At 42.2% G+C, this 23601-nt stretch overlaps 4 protein-coding genes across 8 annotated transcripts in view; 2 read left to right on the top strand and 2 right to left on the bottom strand.

Moving 5' to 3' along the window:
- The window catches only part of slc29a1a (solute carrier family 29 member 1a), a 37493-nt gene extending 32129 nt beyond the window's left edge, over positions 1 to 5364 (top strand). For all 4 annotated transcript variants that reach the window (XM_080849440.1, XM_080849443.1, XM_080849442.1 and 1 more), the window contains exons 7-13: positions 750 to 847; positions 1070 to 1145; positions 1533 to 1618; positions 1891 to 1999; positions 2096 to 2181; positions 3705 to 3904; positions 4141 to 5364. In XM_080849440.1, the coding sequence (XP_080705566.1) occupies positions 750 to 847; positions 1070 to 1145; positions 1533 to 1618; positions 1891 to 1999; positions 2096 to 2181; positions 3705 to 3904; positions 4141 to 4252 (767 nt within the window). In that variant the 3' untranslated portion in view covers positions 4253 to 5364. The remainder of the gene's footprint in view (positions 1 to 749; positions 848 to 1069; positions 1146 to 1532; positions 1619 to 1890; positions 2000 to 2095; positions 2182 to 3704; positions 3905 to 4140) is intronic.
- Positions 5365 to 6603: 1239 nt separating this feature from the next.
- On the top strand, positions 6604 to 8385 carry LOC308373578 (coiled-coil domain-containing protein 177; the record flags this gene model as incomplete). The annotated part of the gene is made up of 1 exon (XM_080849149.1): positions 6604 to 8385. The coding sequence occupies one exon, from the start codon at positions 6604 to 6606 to the stop codon at positions 8383 to 8385; it is 1782 nt and encodes a 593-aa protein (XP_080705275.1).
- A 518-nt stretch (positions 8386 to 8903) lies between these two features.
- Positions 8904 to 14783, bottom strand: LOC308373734 (zinc transporter ZIP9). The gene is made up of 7 exons (XM_080849364.1): positions 14518 to 14783; positions 13920 to 14025; positions 13204 to 13377; positions 12800 to 12868; positions 12176 to 12261; positions 11077 to 11211; positions 8904 to 10843 (listed from the first exon to the last, which is right to left on the bottom strand). The coding sequence occupies exons 1-7, from the start codon at positions 14611 to 14613 to the stop codon at positions 10586 to 10588; spliced, it is 924 nt and encodes a 307-aa protein (XP_080705490.1). The 5' UTR covers positions 14614 to 14783; the 3' UTR covers positions 8904 to 10585.
- A 398-nt stretch (positions 14784 to 15181) lies between these two features.
- The window catches only part of tmem63ba (transmembrane protein 63Ba), a 28640-nt gene continuing 20220 nt past the window's right edge, over positions 15182 to 23601 (bottom strand). For both annotated transcript variants that reach the window (XM_080848988.1, XM_080848987.1), the window contains exons 15-23: positions 23361 to 23467; positions 23021 to 23107; positions 22327 to 22392; positions 21981 to 22143; positions 21225 to 21330; positions 20326 to 20493; positions 19954 to 20069; positions 19643 to 19717; positions 15182 to 17883 (exon numbers count right to left, since the gene is read on the bottom strand). In XM_080848988.1, coding sequence (XP_080705114.1) covers positions 17713 to 17883; positions 19643 to 19717; positions 19954 to 20069; positions 20326 to 20493; positions 21225 to 21330; positions 21981 to 22143; positions 22327 to 22392; positions 23021 to 23107; positions 23361 to 23467 — 1059 coding nt within the window. In that variant the 3' untranslated portion in view covers positions 15182 to 17712. The remainder of the gene's footprint in view (positions 17884 to 19642; positions 19718 to 19953; positions 20070 to 20325; positions 20494 to 21224; positions 21331 to 21980; positions 22144 to 22326; positions 22393 to 23020; positions 23108 to 23360; positions 23468 to 23601) is intronic.

The following is a 23601-nucleotide window of genomic DNA, read 5'->3' as shown; positions in this document are numbered from 1 at the left end:
AAAGAATCTTTGAAGGTAATTAGCTAGTTTGAAATATTATATGCAGATCTTACCCAGCGGTGAAAGAACATGACTAGTATGCAAGGGGGAGCTGGTTGCATTTAATGAAGAGATCGTAGGGTTTCTAATGTTTTTGATTGAGACCTGTATGCTTTTGCGTCGATTATTGATGTGTCCACTTCGTTGTTTATCTTGATGTTTTGGATACATCCTTCAACTGCATATTGCAGTCTCTTTTGCAATATGAAATTGCACTTGTTTTCTTAATAGATTTCAAGTGTTGTGAATCAGAATGTCTCTTAAGAATATGGAAGTTTATGAGTACCAACGTTTTGTCACTTTTTTAATTGGTCCAGTAATGGCTTTAAAAACAGCGTAAATGCGATGTCTGCTCCTCTGCAGACGTCAAACGCGTCGCAAGGCGAGGGAATATGTGGAGGAGAGCAATAAACAGTGGGCTGATGTCTTTATGTTTGTGATATATTAGAAAGACCTTAAAATAGGGTTTATCATCCAAAAGCCTTCACCAATGATTTAAACATAGAGAAATATTGTCATTATGTATGCGTTATTATGCTATGATTTTACTGGTCCGGCCTACTTGAGATCAAAGTGGGCAGTATGTGGCCCCTTAACTGAAATGAGTTTGACACCCCTGGTTTACAGGGAGAAACTCTGGATGTAAATATAGCTCTTCTGGCATGAATGAAACATGAGTTATGATCGGTGTCCTCTCTATCTAATTGCAGCTGGCTCTGCCCTCAATGACAGTTCCTTTGGGTACTTTATCACGGCTTGTGTTGTCATCCTGCTGGCCATCTTTTCCTACCTCGCCCTGCCCAGAATGGTATGAGTATTCTGTCAGTGAGTCATTCATTTCCTGTACTAGTAAACGCCATAAAGCATGCTGAGCAAGTTTGCACACAGTGGAGTTACAAGGAGGATCTAGGATGTTTAATTAGGATCGTTTAACTTCCATTACATCCATACCTTCATCAGAATGCTAATGATATGTGTGGTTAGGTGGGGTGTTTTCTTTTGAAACAAGTCTTTCCTGTTTCCACTCCAGGAGTTCTTCCAGTACTATGCTGAGAGTGGTGGGCTTGCTAATGATGAAGAAAACAAGATGGATCTGTTGAAGAAAGGTATACTTGGCAGTAGATTCTTAATATGTTCAGCACTGGTAAACAGCTGAAGCATTGTTTACTTGGTTTATCCCAAAGAGCCCAAAGGATTGCGTTCAATTGAAAAGCATTGGGGGGAAAAAACCGCTGGGAAGTATGGCTTCTGGTCCCCCACATCCCCTCCCCCACCAGTGCTAGCTGTGCTGTTTACAGTGCTGCTCTTGCCTGTCCTGTGGTTTTTTTGAAGGCAGAGTCAGTGCTCTCACAGTCTAGACCGTAATGATGCTGCTGCTCCACCAACAACACATCGAGACTGGGCGTCACAGTCCCCATGTTGAGGCTTGAGCTGTGGACGTTTATCTTGATGTTGTGTCTCGTCTGTCTCCCCCCCCCCCCCCCCCCCCCCAGATGGCTCTGAAGAGAAAAGGCCAGTGGTCAGCCTGACTGGGGAGGAGAGCAAGCCAACCGTGTCTGTGTTTGGCATCTTCAAGCAGGTACAACCTACTCCATGGAGTACAGTGGAATGATTGTTTCTACACAGCCGAGGCAGCCCACGCAGAGAGTGAATAGTGTGGAGTTCACCTGAAGGGCTACAATGCTTTTAACTGTATAAAGTCTAGGCAGGTCATGATGACCTATTTGGGCCTAGCACCAATGGTACAGGAGTCCAGTAATATCAGTGTCATGTCGGTGAACAGATACTTTTCTGCCATATGTTTTATAGCTTCCTGTAGAAAAATGTGTTTGTGTTGTCTCTAACCTATAGATCTGGGTCATGGCTTTGTCTGTGTGCTGCATTTTTACTGTCACCATCGGCACGTTCCCCGCAGTAACTGTGGACGTGAAAACAACAGTGGCTGATCCTGGTGAATGGGGTGAGGATTGTGTTTATCTGTGTGTGTGGTGTGTGTATCTTTGCTGGTTGTTTTCATTTCAGCCTCAGTTGTAAGATTGTTTTCTTTCCTCCACAGAAACATATTTTATCCCAGTGTCCTGCTTCCTCCTCTTCAATGTGATGGACTGGGCCGGACGCAGCCTGACCGCTGTGTGTATGTGGGTGAGTGGAGAACCTTGACAGTGAAGGGTGTGTGTGTGTCTGTGTGTGTGTCTCTGTGTGTGTGTGTGTGTGTGTTTTTGTGTGTGCACCTTTTGAGAGACACAATGTAAAGGCTTCTTAGAAATCCCCTAGAATGCAAGACGTTTGTTTTTTCTGGTCGAATCCCACGTAACATCTGTTCTCAGAAACTCTTTCCTATTTCCATGAGCTTGCTGGGTGGATGAAAAGGCATTTCCCCCACACTGCTTTGGGGTCCTTCGGTTGAGAGGCAGAGTAACGACGCCCAAGAGAAACCCTTTCAACACTCATGATTTTTCCATGCTCTCATCTGTCCTTCAAGAACAGATCTTTAAAACAACACAAAAAAAAAAGATTATGGAATACTCAGTTGGCAGTGTCTCACCTCGTGGTTATTTAAATATGCCTCTTCCTGCAGATAATAACACACATTTGTCAGACGTTGACAATACATTAACATAAAGATACATTAACATAAAGGTTTATATGGCAAACGTTGAAGGGGAAAACGTGGTACCCGCAACTCAGGAAAAACTTTCTCTCCCTCCTGCTGGTCATCCTTTGACTCGATCAACACACAGTCCTCTGCCCCTGCAGAAACTTAATGGCCGCTCCCACAAGCACATGTACACGTAGGTCCATAGTGCTGCCTATTTCCGCTGCCTAATTGGCCCGATTAGAGATTGATTCATTTACGCTCACCCCGTGTGCATGGCTCAAAGACTTCTATTCTGTGGATTAATTGCTGACCACACATACATTTTGCTTTTCAAAATACAGTTATTTTGTCTTCATGATGACATTGATTTAATTATAGTGGTGAGGGGGGAGGACTGGGTTCAACCGAGTGCACACAAAGCCCTGCAGGAATGCTTTAAACCAGAACCCCTTTCCCCTCTCATAACCCCTGCTACCAGCTGTGTGAAGATCATGTGTTTTACTTCCAATGTTCCCTAAACTACAGGCATGCATAGTTGTCAATGGAGAGTTTGTTCCCCTCCTCAGCTCGTACCTCCCTGCCCTAAACCACGCTCTTTCTCGTGGATGACCCCCACCGACCTCACCCAACCCCGCACTTTGAGCGAAATCTAATTAGAGAAATTTGTTGAGGGGGCTTTAGGAGGGGTCGGCTCAGAATGTTGGATGATGCCAGAGATGTCTGGTTCTTGGAGACTCCAACAAGCACTTGTGCAGTAGATGTGATCTTTATGCTGAAAGGTAGAGCTAACTGTATATATCAAAGTTGAAATGGTCAGACTGGGATTCTCTCCCAAAACCTTGATGATGAGAAGGCCAATATAAGACACCAACCCTTAATTTTTTCCCAAAACAGTCTTGTCCCAGAGACATTTTGGCACAAAAGTGCTGAACAAGTGTCTCTCTATTGTTGAACCTTGTCAAATACACCAGTAACATACACAAAATTCAAGGACGGACATGCTTGTGTTGTGTTTATGGTGATTTTAAAATAATTTGTTTTCCTTTTGTCTCCTGTTTCCCTCTAGCCTGGGAAAGACAGTATGTGGCTGCCCATACTGGTGATTGCACGTGTGATCTTCGTGCCACTCTTTATCCTGTGTAATGTACAACCCAGGGCATACCTACCAGTGGTCTTTTCCAATGATGCCTGGTACATTGTCTTCATGATCGTCTTCGCCTTCAGTAATGGCTACCTGGCCAGTCTTTGCATGTGCTTTGGTCCAAAGTGAGTACACATGTTATAAATAACTGCCCCAATGACCTTTGAACTTTCAAATTTGAAGCATGATGCCACACAGAACTTTTATTAGTCCATAATGTCCTGTCTAACTTTGATATGATGTACATATGATGCCACACAACTTACCTTTTTTCCCCAAATGGTTAACAGTTATTTGTTGCCGTTGCATCAGACAGCCTTGGTGAATGGCTGTGTCATGCCTTATTTTGTTTACCCCTCAGGAAAGTGGCTCAGCATGAGGCTGAGACAGCTGGGGCCATCATGGCCTTCTTCCTGTCTCTGGGTCTGGCGCTGGGAGCTGGTTTGTCCTTTGGCTTCCGGGGGATGATCTGAAAGACTGACATGTCATTGGGATGCCTGTTCTCACAACCCTCCTGCTGAGGGCCTGGACTTTGAAGGGGGGGAAGCTTCCTTTTATTTTTTACTATCCAGTGTCATGTCACTCAGAGCCAGGAGCACACCCGTCTGGATGGGGTTACAGACCCGAAGAGAACACCTGCGCCACTTCCTGCCCTTTATTAATATTGCTTATCTGTCCTAGTAGGAAGGACTGCTACATTAACTGTGCCAGTTGCAGCCGTGTGTCTGCGAGCTGCGGCTTCTTTGTAAACCTGGTCCTATGGAAAACTGGAAACAAAAAAGATATTTGTGGTGAATGTGAAGAACACCCTTTTTCATTTAGGTGCCGAATTATGTGTAGACTAGTCCTGCAAGTGACGTAGAATTAGTTATAGAATGTTGAACACCTCTAGGTGCTTAACAAGTTATAAAGCCAGTTAACAGGGCTGAGTAGCATGACCTTAGACCAGCTTGTAAATGCATTGCACTGATGTTTGTGCCAATTGTGTCTCATTAGACTGTCAGTGCAGCAACATAAGCCCAAACGATGCAGCTATTAATATCAGACGCAGTTACACTTGAAATGTAAATTTAAAAGACCGTCTGCCTGTCTTTTCAAGCCAATTAAGTTACTTGGGTCAACTTTGTGTTACAAAGGCTTCAGGTTTATAATTCAATATTGCATGTGCTTGAACTGTTTGAAATGCCTGTTCCTTAAACATTTTTAAAGTCTCAACATGAAGGAAAACTCTATTTTTAGCCTTATTGGATGTTTAGATGAATTTGGTTTTAATCGATCTTGTGGTAATTGAAGTTTTGTTTGACCAGTGTTTCTGTGCTTCCTTTTTTTAAAACAGCTTTTGTATACTGTACATAATGACTCTGTATTTTATTTATCGTCTGTATGCATTCTAACTGCTCTCAATTTTTTTTAAAGCACAGTGTGCAGTCAGGTTTGGTTTCTTGTCTGTTTAAGAGTTAAGGCTCAGATACAATTATGTAATGGCGATGTTTTGCTCTGGTGCCATTGTTGTATTGTTTATTCTTGAAAAACTGCCAAATTGTAATCTGTGAAGAAGGAAAAAAATACAGTGTGTTTGTATACATTTCTTACATATTTTCTGCTCTGTTATAATCGGGTTAGACAGGTATTTACACTGTTCTGCTTTATGCATATTCTGAATACTTCATGTGTCAACAACCTCATTGTCCCCCCGGGTACCGTCTCTAACATGTCAGGGGCCAAATACATGTCTGTAGGTTAAGACATTGCACCATTAGAATACACACAAAGTGTGTAATGGTATTGACACTGAATGCTTTTGCCCCAATCTGGATGTGATACGATAATGCATTTATTATTGATGAGCATGATCTATTACATACAGACATGGTAGGTGAAATTCACACCAGCCTAGAAAACACAGACTATTATGCAGACTATTATTCACTTAACATGAATCCTTTAATGTAGGCTAACTGCTGCCATACACTTTCTCGCAGTATCAGGTTTTGTTTCCACATAAATCCCAACATAATCCAGTTTAAAGTTAAGCGGTGTTTTATAACCGATATTGTGTTTTTTATGGTCTATCAGTAAGAAAGGCTGGATTCCATAAAAGGCCTGTCAGACCAACATTCTGTTTCCTGGCTGATCGGTAAGCAGGGTAATGTTTCAGTCATATATTTCATCAGTATCAGGAATAGTAACATGTACAAACGAGCAGCGAATTAGTTGTACAGTAGTTCCAGCATTTCGGCTAACACTAAGTTGCTACTAGTGTAAGGGCAATATTTCAGATCAAAGTTTTATTGGCTTCATCGCATTCATTATTGTATTATCTTCCGTATCACAAATGCTTTTATAGTAACATGACATTTAATGAACAGTTAATGAAGTAAAACTGCAACTACATGTCACTAGTGTTGCAGTTTGACGTTGACTATTCCTCGCCGATAGAGAGCGCTCCACCGACCTTGCTATCTAGATTGAATGAGTTAGGCACTCTTGGTGAACCACGTTGGTGGTTTCCCATGGTCACGAAAGAAACGGTATCCAAACAGGACATAAACCCGGTAAGAGGATCGGGGAAAGAAGATGCGACAGACTGAGTAAGTTGCACTAACCTCGAGAGTGTAAATTGTAAATCGGCGAAAGTAACTATCTCAGGCTAAGCAAGTTGTACACAAAGAAATGTTTATAAACCAACTTGTCCTAGTTATTATTAATGTTAACGCATGGCCAGAGATAAGTATCTCAGTGTAAACAGACAACCTAGATTATAACCATATGGTAGGTCAGTGAAACAGTTAGCTTACGTTAGCCTTAATAATTAGCCAACAACATGGAGGACATTAAGCCGCCGTCCCCTTTGCTTCATTTGGATCTCAATAACTTTGACACACCTGAAGCAGAAGGCTGCAGATATGTACTAACTAGTCCTCGCTCATTAGAATCATGCGTAAAATTGGGCATCAAACCAGCTGAACTGTTGTTCAAGTCCCTTTCTGAGTTCGTGAGGGGAAACAAGGACTTGCCGTTGGAGGCCCTCACTATATTGTACGACACCCACGAAAAAGAAAGAGTTCGACTCCTGCGACTCTGTCGAGAGGAGCGAGAGAGGATTATAGAGGAGGGTAAGGGTTTTGGGGCATCCATAAAACAGTTTTCTGCCCTTGAGACTGTTCTTGAGCATATGACCGACAGCCAAAGCACATATTCTAAGAGTAGAAATACCACTGACACACAGAACAAGCTGGAAAGTACGTTTTCTGGGACATTGGGCCGTAGGAGGTCTGTGAGTTTCAGTGAAAGAACCTCCTCCTTAACAGCTTTTGGTGACCGCTTGGCCCCAACGTACGATGGCAGGCTCCTAAGTGCCCGCCGTCAGATTGGTAGCAGCAGCCTCAGCCTTGGAGACTTACGGCACTCTCCTGCCACTGAGAGGCAGCTGGAGAGGCTCACCAGGGACATCCAGAGGAAGATGAGCATTACCGTGCCAGAGAAGGACCGTAAAATTGCCGCCCTGATGCTCGTGAAGCACGAGGACGAACAGTCGCGCCTGCAGCTGAGTGTCTGGGAGGAGCGCCAGCGGCGGGAAGAGCAAAGGCAGGAGGAGGAGAGGCGGCTCAACAGCGAGCGCCTGAGGAGGAAGGAGCTGCTGCGCAGGATCCGGCACTGGCAGGAGGACATGGAGGCACGGCGGCATCAGCGGGAGTGGCAGGAGGAGCAGCAGGCCGGGCAGCGCGAGCAAGAGATGAGTCTGCACGAGGAGCGCTGGAGGAGGCTCGCCGAGGATCAGGAGGGCCGCAGGAGGGAACGTTTGGAGGTGGTGCGCAAGGAGGCAGATGAGCGTAAGCACTACCAGGAGCAGCTGCTGCACGATAAGGATCACCAGGAGCTGCAGGAGCGGGAGCGGGAGTGGCGTCTGGCCCAGAGGAAAGAGCAGCGTGCTCTGCGCAGCAGGAGGTGTCAGGAGCGGCGGGAGCGCCGACGGCTGAAGCAGGAGAACTGCCGCGAACAGCTCCACCACATGCTGTTCCAGAAGGAGGCGCAGGGGCAGATGCAGGCGATGGAGGAGGCCAAGCGGCACTTGCTGGAGCAGAAGCTGCTGCGATCGGGCCAGAACCGCACCCAGCTGCTCCAGGCCCGGTTGCAGGAGCTGCAGCAGCGTGGCATCCGTGAGGATGAGCAGATCCGGCAGGCGCAGCTGCGGGCTGGCTGGCAGAGCCGGCAACTGCTGCGGGAGAAGAAGGTCCTGGCGCAGTTGGGCCAGCAGAAGCTGGAGCAGGCCGAGCAGCGGGCACGGCTGCAGCGCACCAGCAGGGTGAAGCAGCTGCGCCAGGACAACCGGCGCAAAGAGCTTTCACACCGGCAGTTGCGGGAGCAGGTGCAGCAGCAGGAGAAGGCCGAGCGGGAGCTGCGGCTGAAGGCCGTCGAGATGAAGGACCAGCGCTGCGAGCGGTTGCAGAGGGAGCGCGAGGAAGTGCAGAGGGAGGGCCGCAAGGTGGCGCAGGCCTCCTTTCACATGAGGGAGCTTGTGCGCGAGCAGACCTGCAGCCGCTCCTTCAACAAGATGGCGCTGGAGGCCCAGCTCTTCACCAGCCTTGGCAGGTTAAAGCTGTGAGAGTGACACCCTGAGTAGCTCCCTCTCACCAACTACACGCGCTACAGAGCAGACATGCCACACTCAAACAAGAGACTCCTACAACTTAAACACTCAAACAAGACTCCTACAACCTAAACACTCAAACAAGACTCCTACAACCTAAACACTCAAACAAGACTCCTACAACTTAAACACAGAAACAAGACTCCTACAACTTAAACACAGAAACAAAAGTCATAAATCTTAAACAAGACTCCTAGAACTTAGTCATTTAAACAAAAGTCATAGCTCTTAAACACTTAAACAAGTCTCCTCCAACTTAAACACATAAACTTGCTGTTGGAAAACTGTGGAAAGGGGCGAAAATTAAGACATTGAATAACAGAAATAACTCCATATTGAAACTGGAGTTTAACTTGGAGAAAAAACAAAGCTTTATTAAATGTGTAACTTAAACAGGAGTGCTATTACTTGTGTTGTCCCTTAGTTGTTAAACAATAATTTTTACATGTATTTTTTATATGAATCGTAGTTAATTAAATATGCAGCAGTATTTTTGCCATAAATCTACTGTCAAGAAGAATGGGGTATTGCTTGAAATACATAATTTGCAAGGCACTATAGCTAAGGGTTTTGAACTTACCGGATCTGTGTAACTGCTGTCTGGTCCATTAACCAAAGGTAAAGACTACTATCTCAGTATTGGTTTGTAGTAGCTTTTTTAATACAGAAATTAGTATTTTCAACTTGTATTTTCTAAGTATTATTTTGTATGTAGGTTACCTGGTGCTATTTTGACAGAGTGAAATATTTATGTATTTATTTGTCCACGTCTACTTATGTAAATAAACAGAATCATAAAGAAATATTATTTCAGTGTTTCTTAACTCAAATGGCTTCAGTTATTATACAGAATGGGACATTAACACAAACTGGAAATATAAAAATTAAACATTTTCCCGCCTTATAAAAATAAAAACAATTTCAATTGTTATTTAATAATGTACACAATCCGCAGTTACTGATAAAGTGGCAAAGGCATGGTTGGACAGCACAAGGTCCAAATACATACAAACTCATAGATCTCATTTTCGTTTCATTTATCAAAGGTTTAACTTCATTTCTAAAGAATCACTTGTAATATGTCTTCTGAGTCAACAAAACCATAAGCTATTATTACTATTATTATTACTGAACAAACTGAAGGTGATTCTACAGCTCCTTATGTGAATTAGTTTTTTGGTAAATGTACAAAACATCAGGATGAGCTGGAAGCCTATTGTTATGGCAGCCTTGGATATTGTCACAGGTGTAAGGTTTTAGTGGTAATGACATTATAGTATTAGCTTTCATTTCAAATTCTACTAGTTTCATCATTCATATTTATATTGAACTTGTGCTCTTGATTGGCTAAATAGGTGCATTTAACAACTCTTAATCTACTAGTTATGACTACCGAAAGGCATTTCTCCCTCAAACAAACACTCAGCAAAAAGCCATCTTGCATGCTAGGTATTTGGAATGAAATAACATAAAATGACCTTATGCTGGGTTAAACCAAAATTACATACATCTTAACTTTTCTTCTAACTCCTGAATGACAATTTTGGTCAGAATTTGAACAGGTCAAAACAGAGTTATAAATAATACTTCATCTGATCAAATGGCTTTTGACATGTTGCCTTCACATTAATCTGCAACATAATAATAACATAAATATCATTCCAATAGGAATAAACCATGCTGACCAAAATATTTTTAGTATTTAAATTAGCAGGTCCAGTACAAAAGCTTTTCATACCATTTACAAATGTTTCATAACCACTGAGATCCTATTCATGGATCCCTGAGTGCAAGTTTTTTGGTTTATGTATTTAAAGGCTATCTTTGTGTATTCCTCACTTTAAGCATCTCTCCAGTATCCTCAGTACCAAAGTTTAAGAAACCTCATTGGATGTTTTCTAGATAACATTCACATTAACTGAATATTGACGGACCTAATCCATTGTGCTTGTTTATATGGCCCTGACAATTCAAGTGTGATTTTCAGCTTCAAAGGCATTATAAAACATTTACAGTAGGTTGGTTTAGATAGGCAATTTTCAGTTATACAGCACTATATGAACTGTATCATTTTTCAAGGGGGAAACAAACCTTTGCAAAGTTACTGTTGTTTAAGTATCATATACACACTTTGCCGATATTATGATTGGGTGTGTCAATCATTATGCAGTACAAGGGTCAGTAGCACAGGAAGTCCAATACCAATAATGAGAGTGAGACTCTCAAGGATCCCTAGCCCCCCCTGCTGGTATGCGCCGGTGTCTGGATGGTGATGGAGATGGTTGGACGGATGTTGCCCCCTGCTGCTGATCTCAGGAAGTACATGTACCGTTGCAACATACAAGAAAGTCCCAGCTGAGAACAGCATTCCAATGCCAGTAGCACTTACACGATGCTGAGACGACCCAACACTCTAAACAGTGGAATATATCCAAAGCATTAATGAAACATTTCAATAATACATAGAATTTGTTATTTTTGCTCATAATCTCAATGTAGCAAAGTGTAATTACTGTCGTACTACACCACTTCACTTTCACCTTTCAATGGTGACACTGAACATCATTTGCTAGTATTTTCACAATATGAAATATGACAGAGACGAAATCATGCTAAATCAAACGATTTGGATGTAAGGACTCTTACAGCATTTAGGATGAAGTATGTGCTGATGGCCAGGACAGGGGCTGCAGCTGAAAAAGCCAGCAGATGTTTCTGAATCTGCCTACGCTCGAGACCTGCATGCATGAGGAAGGACACCAGTCCAAAAGATGCGGGAGCCTGAGGGAACAAGGCAAACAGAAGACAAGATTCACCTCACATATGACCTTAAAGGTGCTATATGTACGTTGAATGTTTAAAACATTCAAAGATGAACTATTAATAGCAACAGTGTGTTATGAAATAACAGTTTTGACATAGTGTCAAAAATGCCTCATAAGCACACACTGTCAGGAATGTTGTTTTTTATCTCTAAAATCCCATTTCAGAGACTAAAATAATGGCAGTTAATATATTTATTAATTTGTGGGGAAATGGAATGCTTAATTTATTACATATTTCATTAACTACAGAGCTTTAATTTATTTTCATAGTGCTGGACGGTATTTACAAATGGACCATGGCAGTCCTGTACAGTATTATCAACAAGTAGCCGTCACCCTGGCCAAACTTTTTTGTTTACTGCAAAGGGAAAGGAGACAGGGGTAATACACTGACCCCAAGATGCTTGGGGTGGGGAGTATGAAATAATTTAGCTCGCTAGCCGATAGCTGGTCAGGCAAGGAACAAGGATGATGAGTGTGTGACCTCAACATGAGTTTCTGTGAATCCTGTGATAATCATCTGAAGTTCCTACTGTGAATGTGGAGGTTTAGTGATACAGTAGTTGTAGTATACTGTATATTTCTAGGAGTACAATTTTGAACCCTCACTAGATAACTGCAAAACATTTAAATGGAGAAGATGAAATACAAGCTAAAGCTAAAGCTATGCCCTTTCACCAGGCAAAACAAGGACTCTCAAGGTTTCGATATTACATTTCAAAAAAACCTTAAGCCAGATGATTGAGCCAGCAGGATATGGAGGGACCGTGGAACATGTTGAATTTGATACACACTGATCAGATAATTATTAAAGACAGGCCTTGAGTTGATGGATCTTGTCTTGTATTTGGATCTAAGGAAAAGCAGCCTTGACTTTAACTCAGCTATGCTGCAAGGTGTTTAAATGAACGAAATCTTACCTTGTGCAAAATGACTGCAAAGAAGACAATGACTTGTACAGACACCTGAGAAGATGCCACAGCCGCACCCAATGCTACACCATCCGCTAAACAATGACCAATAATAGAGACAGTTTGTTATATCAACGGAGAACTGCTTTTCAACATGGGCATACGTGACTCAGGTTGTAATTACATCCAGTGATATCAGATTGACAAAGTATTGCAAAACCTCTCTTACATTGAAAGCTGTTTTGTCAAGCAACTTCCCCTTACATTCTTCCTCTGTGTCTCAAGCTGGAGATAACAGATGTACTTGGATGATGTTTTGTTAAGACCTAGTTAAAAAGAGGGCTCTATCCCTTTGTGTAGGCTGAAGGCAGAACGAGCCAGGGCCAGTTATGAAATTAGATCTGCTATGAGATCTTATCTTATCTTATTGCTCTACATCTCTGTATCTCAGTGGCGGTAGACACAACACTTGAAAGTATGAGAGTATAAGTGCTGGATTTGAGCCTTAGTCTTAGAGCCAGATGTCACTGGAATTTTAATTATTATACAATGTGAACATCATACATATTTTGCTTATCGCTATTAAATAGTTTTTGCCTTTGTGGCTGGAAGTCAAGCCTCTGGGTAGCCTACCTCCTGCATGAATGACCAGTCCTAAGGTAGCTGTGATGCTTGTGCTGTTTGACATGCCTGTTCGAGGATCTGGAAAGAATTGAGCACAAAGTCCATAGCATTCAGTTAGTTGACTTATTCTGTATAACAAGAGGCAGGAATTGAGTAAAGGAAATGGAAGGTGGCTATTCCACAATTATGAAATATATTTAAAAACTGCAGTAACATCACAAAGGTGGTTTAAAACAATATAAGCAAAAGAAAATTCATACATAGATCAGTTCAGGGAAAATGAAGACACAAATAAAAATGAATCACACAAGGACAACATGTAAGGGAAAAGAAATGCATGGAACACGTGAGGAACCAAAATGGTGTAACTTTTTGGATGATTAGTCACTTGTTAGTGACTTGAGGTGGCTTGCCATGTATGGAGCAGTAGCTGCCAATCTGGTCCACCACAAACATGAGGGTGAAGCCCATCACCAGGGATACTCCGATGAAGAAATTGGGAGGCAGGCCTTTCATGTTGGTCAGCTCTGGGGTAGAACCTGACTCACTAGCGTTTTCACTGAGTGCCATGTTGGAGCACACCGAAGCTGTAGGAAAGGAGAAGGAAGAGCAGAGAAAAGAACATTTACTACCAAAGAACCAATCTAACCCATTTATAACCATGTGAAGATACCACATGCTAAATAATAGGCTAGCTTTATTCACCAAAGTTTTTTTTCATAGCAACAGAGATTAATTCAAGAGTATACAGCCTTTAGATTTCGAAGTTAAGTTCACTATGCTATCCCTATTCCTTGATATTTAGAGAAAGGAGACAGTGTAGCATTTCAGTTACTTTTTTAAAGAATACACCTTTGAGGAGGTGACCATGAGAAGACTTATTGCCAGAGTGCTTTGATGTCATTAGAAGTTGCTGTCCCCTACACCCGCTATGCCTTTCTGACAACCCAATACACCAACGAGGAATAAAGTGGGGTTGGCCTGGCAAGCTCATCTGTAGCCCAATAACGCTTTACCCCAAAAAGGTATTCAACTGGCCTGTTCCTCAAACAACAGATGAGCAGTGGTGTCAGGCGTCTGCTCTTCAAAAGACATTTGATTTTGAAAGAACTATTCAACTCCCCCTTACCTCTCCACGAGTTCTCCAACAACTCCACCCCTTCTGGAATGATAACAGCAAGAGCCGTGCCACATAGGAGGCCTGCACCGAATACTGTGACAAATTGCAGCTTTTGCTACGAAGAAGAAACAAATCACATAGTACTAATTCAAAGCAAATAGTTCGTATATTTAAAAAAAACAGGTGACTCAAGTGCATATAAAGTGTGTTTGAGGCCAACTGTAAAACAACATTAACAAGAACTCACTCATTATGACTAAGCGATCAAACATTAGACGATATGTAATAACATGACACTATCAATCCAGGTTATCTGTACATGCAAGTATTGATATCTTGCGACAAAAGCAGCATGGGCGTTATTTATTCGGTTACCGCTATAAATCGTGAAAGATCCCAATTATAAGGATAATGTTATAGAGAAAAAATATCTGCAAACTGAATTACATTGTAACATTAGTTAAAACGTACCACTGCCACCAGAAGCTTTTAAGTTCAATCGCTACTTGTCTGAGTAGTTAGCAAAGCAGTCCGTTAGTTAAAATATTAAAACCCACAGATATTAAAGAGGACAATGTTGTAAATATTATCTATTTTAAGGACTTACCTCTGAAAGTCGGATTAACAGGGGTATCATACCTAGAATAAAACATCCTACGAACATAGCCACTGATATCAAAATAATTGCTATTGCCCCGTCCATGGCTGTGGTTAAGATCAATTACATCAAGTCTAGGGTCATGACTGGCTAGCTAACTAACGTTAGCGATCATAGTAAACAAACTTGACATCAGTAAGAAATAATCGATAACATCTCTCGCGAGGTTTGCGTGACCATTTTCTGTCTATTTCAGCGATCTCGTGAAATTGCAAGCCCTGAAGCTCAAACTCGGAGATGTGAGCGGTACAGCTGAACTTTCCACGTAGCAGAATCGCTCAAGTTTCTCACTTCTGCAAAGTGGTGGTATCGTTTTAACTGAATATCTCGCCAGAAACCCTAGCGTTACAAGGCGAAAACTACAGCAGTAGCTCTACTGCACGTATGTCTTAGGAAATTCACAGAACGATCTTTGACCCTAGGCATTTCCCTCTTTGGCTCAGTAATCACGAGACTGCCCCATGAGAACAGTGTGCCTCCATGCCGAGGCTGGGATTAGAACTATTCAACTGTATTACTATATTTATCTCTCCTTAACATGTGTTTCATTGCAAAGCTGCAAACACAACTGCAACAAATGCACTCCAAAAAAAGGGTTGAGTCTGAAACTAAATCAGTTCATTAGTAAATGCCATTTTATTGTTCAGATTTGGAAGGGATTGACAGTGGATTCTGCCAAATATACAGTCTTTTTTTGGAGAGAAAGTGGAGTTAATTTACAAAAATTATTAAAAACAGGGAAATCCCCTAAAGATGAAAAATTGCCTCCAGTTACACATTTCATATGGAGAGAGTGGAAAAGAAATGTGACCACAGAAAAAGAGAGTAAACCAAGGATCATGGAAACTGTACATACTGTTTTTACTGCTTACAACTGTACAAATGTAGTCATAAATACCAAAGCATAGTGTTGAAGAGCAGTGCAGTTAATCTATGTACACAAATATTTCACAAATTTAACAACTCCATTGACCACAGGCCAATCCCCGGCAAATCTGCCTTCATGATGAAACAAACAAACAAAGACAGAGCAATAAATATGGAACAGGTTACTCCTTATTTTTTGTAACACTATTTGCCACTGTTGAGATGTTAATAAATTATTAAAACTATCAGATGTCCATGTTCATGTACAATCAGATACAGTATGTAGTGATGAACAATACTACTCTTAGAATGGCATCAGTGCATTCATACATTCATCTTGCACATCACCGGGCTACGCTGACAGTAATCTAGCTAATTACTTTAGCATTCAATCTTCTAATTAAAATCTGGATTAATCAGGCCACAAGCCAACGATCACAAAAGGTGAGACGACACAGAATTATTGTGAAAATGGCTTGATGAGGGGGGAAAAACAAGAACAAAACCACAGTGGATACACTGCAAGAGGGCTTCACACAAATTACCTGGGGAAATTATGGGAACAATCACACTATATGATCTCACATCAATAGAGGCAGACATGGGCCAACCTTGACAACGTTTTGGAGCCCATAATAGGTATGATCCATTCTTTTCAATACCTTTTCAAAGGAGCTAATCAAGAGTGAATGCCTGCATATTGCTTAAATTGCACTCCAGCAGGGAAAAACGCATATTGCTAGTGGAATTAAGCCTATCAAAGGTTTGCGACTGCCAACACAAAGGTTTATGAAGGATCTGAATGCGTATATCCGAAAACATTGATTAACAAGACTGACATGACGCCACGTGGGACATTTCTAAATTTAGTAACTAGCTGTTTAGATTAGGTGAAGTTATAAAACCACAATAGTCAGGAAAGCATATTAGTGAAATCATGATTCGTTACAAAATGAATTAATGTCTGCGGAAACATACAGATATCCTAAGTCCTACATTTGCTGCGCATGTTGATGTTGTCATTTGTCAGAAGACATCATTTCCAGTGAGCTCAAACTCTGATCAGTTTCATTCCAACTTCTCACGGAAATCCAAAGCAGCTCAAACTTGAGGAACCTTTTCCCCAGACAGCATGCACTGGTCTCATATTCATTCCACTTGTAAGCAATAGCTAACCCGATCAGACCGAAATTGGTTCTGGATAGGAAGAACATCAAGTCTTGGGAATAATTACAGTGCGAACGCCAAAGCAAACCTCGCAAGCATTTCCACCCCTTAAGGAAGTCCTTATTAGAGTAAATATGTGGGTGACTCTGACACCCAAGTCTTTCACAGAAGATGGGTGACTACAAGAGAAACCTACTCTATAGGCTATGGATAGTTGGAGGTATGATAACTTGACCCACGCTCTATATGCCATAAGCAGTCATCAGACCCCATCAGCAGTTTTAGTGGTTTGTTACTAGTAGACAAAGGTTCTGACAACCATGTCAGCAGAACTTTTTACAGCTAGTACACCCTCTCCAGGTGTTCTGTACAGTATCGATCTTTTTTGAAGTCTTAACAGAATTGGACAAAACCTAGATATAGGCTAGATAACAGATGATAACACTTTTAACACCAAGAGGACCGAAATTAATGATGAATTCTGGAGAAAATAATTGAGAACATTATTGATAAATGATTAAAAATAACAAAATAATACAAGAATAAAGTGTTGCTTTCTCTCAGGGAGTTCAGAGGCATGAATGAACAGGAAAGTGTGAGAACTTTAGCGGTTTAGAGTCCCGAGGGAGGGAGACTCCCAAGGTGCCTTTTCTTTTTTTTTTTTTTTAGTGTTTCTTCTCAGCCTGGGGATCCGTAGGTGGGATCTCAAACACAGTCAATCTGTCGTCATGGCCCGTCCCCAGACACTGTTCTGCTATAGGTGTATGTGTAGGTGTATGCTTGGGGGGCAAGGGAGTAGGGGGTGAGTGTTTGTCAGTAGGTATTGTACAAGATGAGTGAGTGGGGTTTAGCGAAATCAAATAGAAAAGGAGGCGCCAATGTCAGTGCACCTCCCTGGAGTGCTGACCATCAGAGGAAGAGGTGCTGACAGGTTGAAGAGAGCGCCCCGGTGCCCTGACGTCTGGTCCGCCAGCCCAGACGGTTGCAGGAGGGCATCCGCAGGAGCAGGAGCTGCTGTTGTCTCTTGTTTTTTTTTTTCATCACTGGCAGAGCCTGGGGGAGCCCTGACAGAGCCCCCAGACCCTGCTCACCGCCCTCTACCCGAGAGGGCTACTGCCGGACCTCGTTGGCGATGAGGCGGTCCTCTCCGGACTGGAAGTCACCCTCATTGACCACCGGGTTGATCATGTCCTCGTCCTGCGAGGACCCCTGGCCATCATCGTCGCCACTGCCTGAGCCCATCTCGTCCAAGTTCGATTCCTGCAGCACTTGGGCGATGTACTGCAAGCAGAGAGGCCGAGTTAGTGACAATGGAACAAATTTCATTGAGTGTTCAACTAAAGCTGGGTTTCCCTAACCACCCTGCGATAAGCTAATGCTGTGTACTTGGCTTTTGAAAGACCAGCAAGTCCCCCTTTACTTGCTGTTGGTATGGTCGTTTTGGTTAAATTATTAAATCAGGGTTCCAAATTGATAGTTTAATATATTTTATAAGACTGTTGAAAGTAATTATTACTTCAAATGTATGAAAAAAAGGAATTAAGCTTTTAAAAGAACCAGTTAAAGGCACCTTGACATGATGGCCTTCATTATAAAAAGACACTAGTCTATAATTGTGTTGCTCCTGCAATCCACAGGTGACGAGCATGTGCAAATACACACATAGATAAATAATTAAATAACACTACATGAGTGTATAGACAGAGTACCGTGACAAAAAAGTATCGTGATCCAACTATACATAGTCGTATCGGGACAGTTCAAACTAAAGGCAACAGTGGTCTGGCTTTGCGTCCACTCTGCACAGGCGCGTATCAGACGCGGGGGATGAGTACGATGCATCCCCCTCACTGCTATCGGAAGGCCATTCCATCCCCTCCACTTTTGTTCGTCAAATCCTCAGAAAAATCAGCTTTTGTAATAAAAAAATAGTAAATGTTCGCCTGTTGTATGCAATTTAAAATGGTTGCTATGATTGCATCCCTCTGTATCAAATCATCACTCTGTAAATCCCAGCGCTACATTTGACGTTACGTAGACTAAACAGCTTGCGCAGCCTGCAGAAAGCGCTGGCAGCGGTGCTCCCGAGACCCGACTGCCTGAGAGCTCAGCGCGGTGACCGCGGTCATTCAAGCAGTTTCTCACAGATTGCTGTGCCTAACTGTTCGTGCTGCATACCGAGTTGACGCCTTCAATGAAAAGGTAGAATTGAATCACTGTTTTAGATCAGCATCATTCACTGCCTGTAATGAAGGCAACATTTTCAGGCATATTAAGCGATTAAAGCGATTAAGCGATTAATTATTAATCATTAATAGATGCAAGGTTCATGGCTCTCTATTCAAGAGCTAGTTACCTCCTAGCATAAGATCCCATTCATTCTTCCGACTGGAACTAAGCCTACTTTAGTTTTTAAAACTGTTCTCTTTTTTCGTGCAATATAGCCAATGATGCCGAAAAGAAAAAGACGGGACTATAGACGGCTTTTTCAAGAGAAAACAAGTAAGTTGACTTCTCTCCCTCTGCAGACACTGACGTGCTTGCAAGTTGCAATCTATATCTGTTTCGAGTGCTACTGCGGTTGGGATGCACAGGTTTGACTAGGGCTACAGGTAGCCTTTACGGAGAGTTTTGTGTTTTGTCTCTGCTCATTATGACAAACTAATTGTTCTGCAATAATTTTCCTGTCCAACAGATCCAGCTTGTGCTTTTGAACATAACACACGGTTACACTGTTGAGACATGTTTGTGCCATTGTACTTCGCATCCATGTTTTCAGCCTTCAGAGGCTGCTGAAGCTCCTTTCAGCTTTATCACACAGTGTGTGTGTGTGTGTGCGTGTATCAAACAAACACACAATGAGTCATACACACACACACACAGTGTATCTGCTCGCATTTCTTCCATTTTGTAGGCCTAGATGTATGTAAAAGTTCATATAATTGATCATCGCTATTTGGAATGATTATTTCTTCGCCTGTTCCAGAACACCCCCACTTTTGGAAAGCTTGATACGCCCCTGACTCTGCATGGTACTCACCGTTGCTTTGGAGGGCGCAGAGACGTGTGGCGGGCGACCATTCTCCACTCCATCTGTATCTGTGCTGGCGTCGATCTACAAGACACAGTATAGAAAACATTGCTTTAAAACACAGCTACATGGAAACAATGGCTGACCACACTATAAGACACTATACTATAAGACACTACAAGATGCTATACTATAAAACTAAGAAAGAATCTGAAACAGTGACAGTTCAGAAACGACATGAAAGACGGGTTCTGGTGACTTCACCTCAAACCTGTGAAATGATAGAGTTGGGATGGGGATATGAGTGTCTTAGTCCTTACCTTGTAGTTATGAGCACTGAGGTATTTAAAATGGCCGAAGACGACGTGGGAGAGGCACACAATAATAGTGATGATCAAGACGATGAAAGTGAACATCGAGGTTGGGGCCCTTAAACCTACAGGCAAAGAGAAACAACAGAAGGGTTTTACTTAGCATTGGGCTGGAGGGAGCGGGGTGCACAGACACCACTCTAATGTATCCCTCCCGAGAGACTGTAACAGCTTTAAAGTGTATATATAAATATATATTATAAAATATAATAATGATTATTATCTATAAGGCCTTTTCGGCCTTCCTCAGATTTGTCATCAATCTTGACGTTCCTCTGGGCTCTGCTGTGTGGAGAGCCTGCTATGGGAAGATGGCCTCACCTATACGCATCACAGAGAAGAACAGCAGCCAGCAGAGGCAGAGGATGGGCGCGGCCACCACTTGGTTCACGGCACTAGAGTGGATCTTCTTGTCCAGTTTGGAGGGCAGGTAGGCGTAGTACATGTTGTACCGGTCTACCAGGTGCTTCAGCAGCATGTACATCAGGCCTAGGGAGGAGAGAAGGATGAAGGGATTTCAATGATACAGAAGGAGGGAGAGACACAGTGGGGCACAGTGGAATTGACCAATAGCAGCACAGCACCACATATGACTTGTGCACATCTGACACAACATGCATTAGCTTCGAAACAAAACGGTACACCCAGAGTAAACCAATACCATTGCAGCTGTTGCAATTGTGTATGCATATGGCTTTCTAGTCCACAGAGCATAAAAGGTGCACACAAAATCTGTAAAAAAGCTCTGCTAACTGAGGAAGGCCAAAAGAACATGGAGCCACAGAAGGCGCTAAAGGGCAATATCCAATGCATTTGCCTAATTTAAGTGGAAAATGCATTAATGGAAATGCCAGACTGTGAATGTCTCTATTGGCTGTGTTATGTGTGACTTAAAAAACGTCACTCTTTTCATCACGGGAGGAGTTGTGAGCAACTTTAGTTTCAAAATGTTAGGTTGTCTAGGGCAAACTTCATCAGAAACACATAGCAAAATTGCAACAAACCTAATGTTGATGCAAATAAACCATTTCAATCAACCTTAGTCGCATTTTAACCCACGCAAGTCAGGAAATAATCCATTTACTTCCAGTAAATAAATGTCATATTCAACTTGCAAGCTTTTAAGCAAATATTCGTATGCTTAAAATTCACATAAGGTAACTGGAAGGAAAACCAGCTAACGACCCAGCTAGTGACCCAGCTAAGACAGGTAGACCTACCGAAGGGCACGATGATGGGGCAGGTGATACTGTAGGTCATGACCACGGTGAAAACGTTCATCAGCCAGGCATAGGCCGCCCCAAACTGGAACTCATAGGCTTGATGCTGGAGACAGAAATACTGTTAATTACCTCATAAAACACCCCTGAAAGTGCAAGCAAAGTGCAAGCACCATTCACAGTTGTACAAAAGGGCACAGCAGTTTACTGCAGAGTAAAGGGAGGATTCTCTAAGCCAGAGGTCACCATTCAGACACATTCCCATCAATTCAAATGTTCTATTGGGACACTGCCATATGGGTTGTTCAATGTCATTGCAACCAAATTGGGAACATCTTTCCACCACAACTCTCACATCTCAGAATTGGCTGATCATTTTTGTCCCTTGACAAATACACTCTGATATGACATATCCCAAAATGTTAGCTTTTTCTGATCTTTGGAGCTTAGGAACTTGGCCATTTGAATGACCAGAGTTCAGAAATCTGGCATGCTGATTCAATATTTTCTTTGGATTCCAAAACAGTGATTTTGATGGATGAAATAGCTGAATAGAAAATGTTTTGCACACATATAGACACTTTAAAAAAACTCCTACTATTCTAAAAAGTAATTACATTCATTATGTTATGGCACAGTGTAAATATATAAGTAATAGATTCAAAAAATAAATGAAATTCAACATCTGGATCCCACACATCACGACAATGAGCTTCCTGACACAGCACTGAAGACCACCGTGTGGTCTGAACTGACCCTCTTGACGTTCCTCCTCTCAGCTGCTGAGCGTGCCAGACACAGCCGGATCATGTACATGAGCAGACCGGGGATGCGCAGTAGGTCCATGGCGTTACCGATGAAGGCTGACGCAATGACGTAGTTCACAAAGAACGCCCCGTTGTCTGGCAAGAAGACACACCTATGAAAGCAGCAAACACAAAAGTGTTAAGAGTTGAAATCCAAACCGAATCCTTATTTCAAAGTGAATGTAAGAGTTTTTCTCACAATTCCATGTGATTCCACGTCCTCATAACACCAGTGTTAATAATTTGGTATTACGCAACACGTTAAATGGCCACTCGCCAACTTTCCTAATACTCACTCAAATCTGACACGCGCTTGGTCAAGAAACTTCTTGTCAAATAGCCATCGGAAGAAAAGATCCAAACTACAATTTGAAAAGAACAGACAAACAAATAAGTGCAGTCAATCGATACAAAAAATGTAACCAATTAATTGCACAATTACTGTGCGAGTGATTAGTGTAATTAATTGCTTTTTTTCTTCTTGAAACTGATATTTGTAATAATAGATATTGAAAAGGAAGTATATTTAAATTAAAATACTATTGTTTATCACTCCTGTGAAGTACAGAAAAAAAAGAAACCCATCAAGGCCATCAAAACTGACAGTCAGCTTGACATGTTATGTTTGTAGAAGTGTGGAGGGACTTTTATTTTGAAACACGGATTGAGATAAAGACACGGAAAAGCAGAGAAGGCTCATTTCAGAGAGGGAGAAACTTTGGAAGGAGCTAGCAAGCCGGTATGTAGGTACATGGTTTAAGTGATCAATAAACTTTGCTAGCATGTGAATCTGGGAAAGCTCTGTCAGGTGTACGTTGGATCAGCCCTGATATTTTAACCATTACATATACACAAACAGCCAGTGTGTGTTAATTTTGACCGCACTAAAATGAGTAAAAATAAATACAAATATTAGGCTAAAAACCTAGACACCTTAAGTTACTAACCATCCTGAAATTGATGTCCAAAATAAATTCAATGGTGCAGTACCTGGTCAGTCCTAGAGATGGCAGCAGCAGGACCATGAAGATTAGGAAGGTGTAGCACTTGTGCATGGTAGTCCTGTTCTCCCCCGAACTGAGACGAAGGAGAGGATGGAAAAGAGTCAGACACTGTTTGAATCCTAGTTTTATTATTTGAAAACTAGTTTAACTATTTTCAACAGTATTTCTCTAGTGTGCGCAAGCTTCTGCACTAACAACTCTAAAACTACTTTGACTAATTGCACAAGTAAGTTTCACTATTTGTGTGCACGAGTATTGTGATTCTGTGAACGCGTGCAACAAGTCTTTTGAGTTCTTGTGCGTGGGTCCGTGGGAGAGTCAGGTACCGTGTCCAGTGGGCCTCGAAGAAGGCGGAGTAGTAGACAATGGTTGGGAGCAGGGAAGAGAAGCTCCACAGCAGCAGGGTGGGGAAGAACTGGGTGATGATGGGATTCTGGAGGACCACACAGACAAGGGGAAGTAGAGGTAGGGGGAGGGGGTGTAGAGTAATTAGGGTGTGACATCATGAGAGCACAGTGAAAACACTCTGAGGAGGTTTCACTGAACCTGGATTTTACTCAAAGCAAT

Source organism: Sprattus sprattus, assembly GCF_963457725.1.
Source record: "Sprattus sprattus genome assembly, chromosome: 12".
NCBI lineage: Eukaryota > Metazoa > Chordata > Actinopteri > Clupeiformes > Clupeidae > Sprattus > Sprattus sprattus.
Note: the sequence above shows the minus strand (reverse complement) of the source record. Positions and strands in the feature narration are given on the sequence as shown.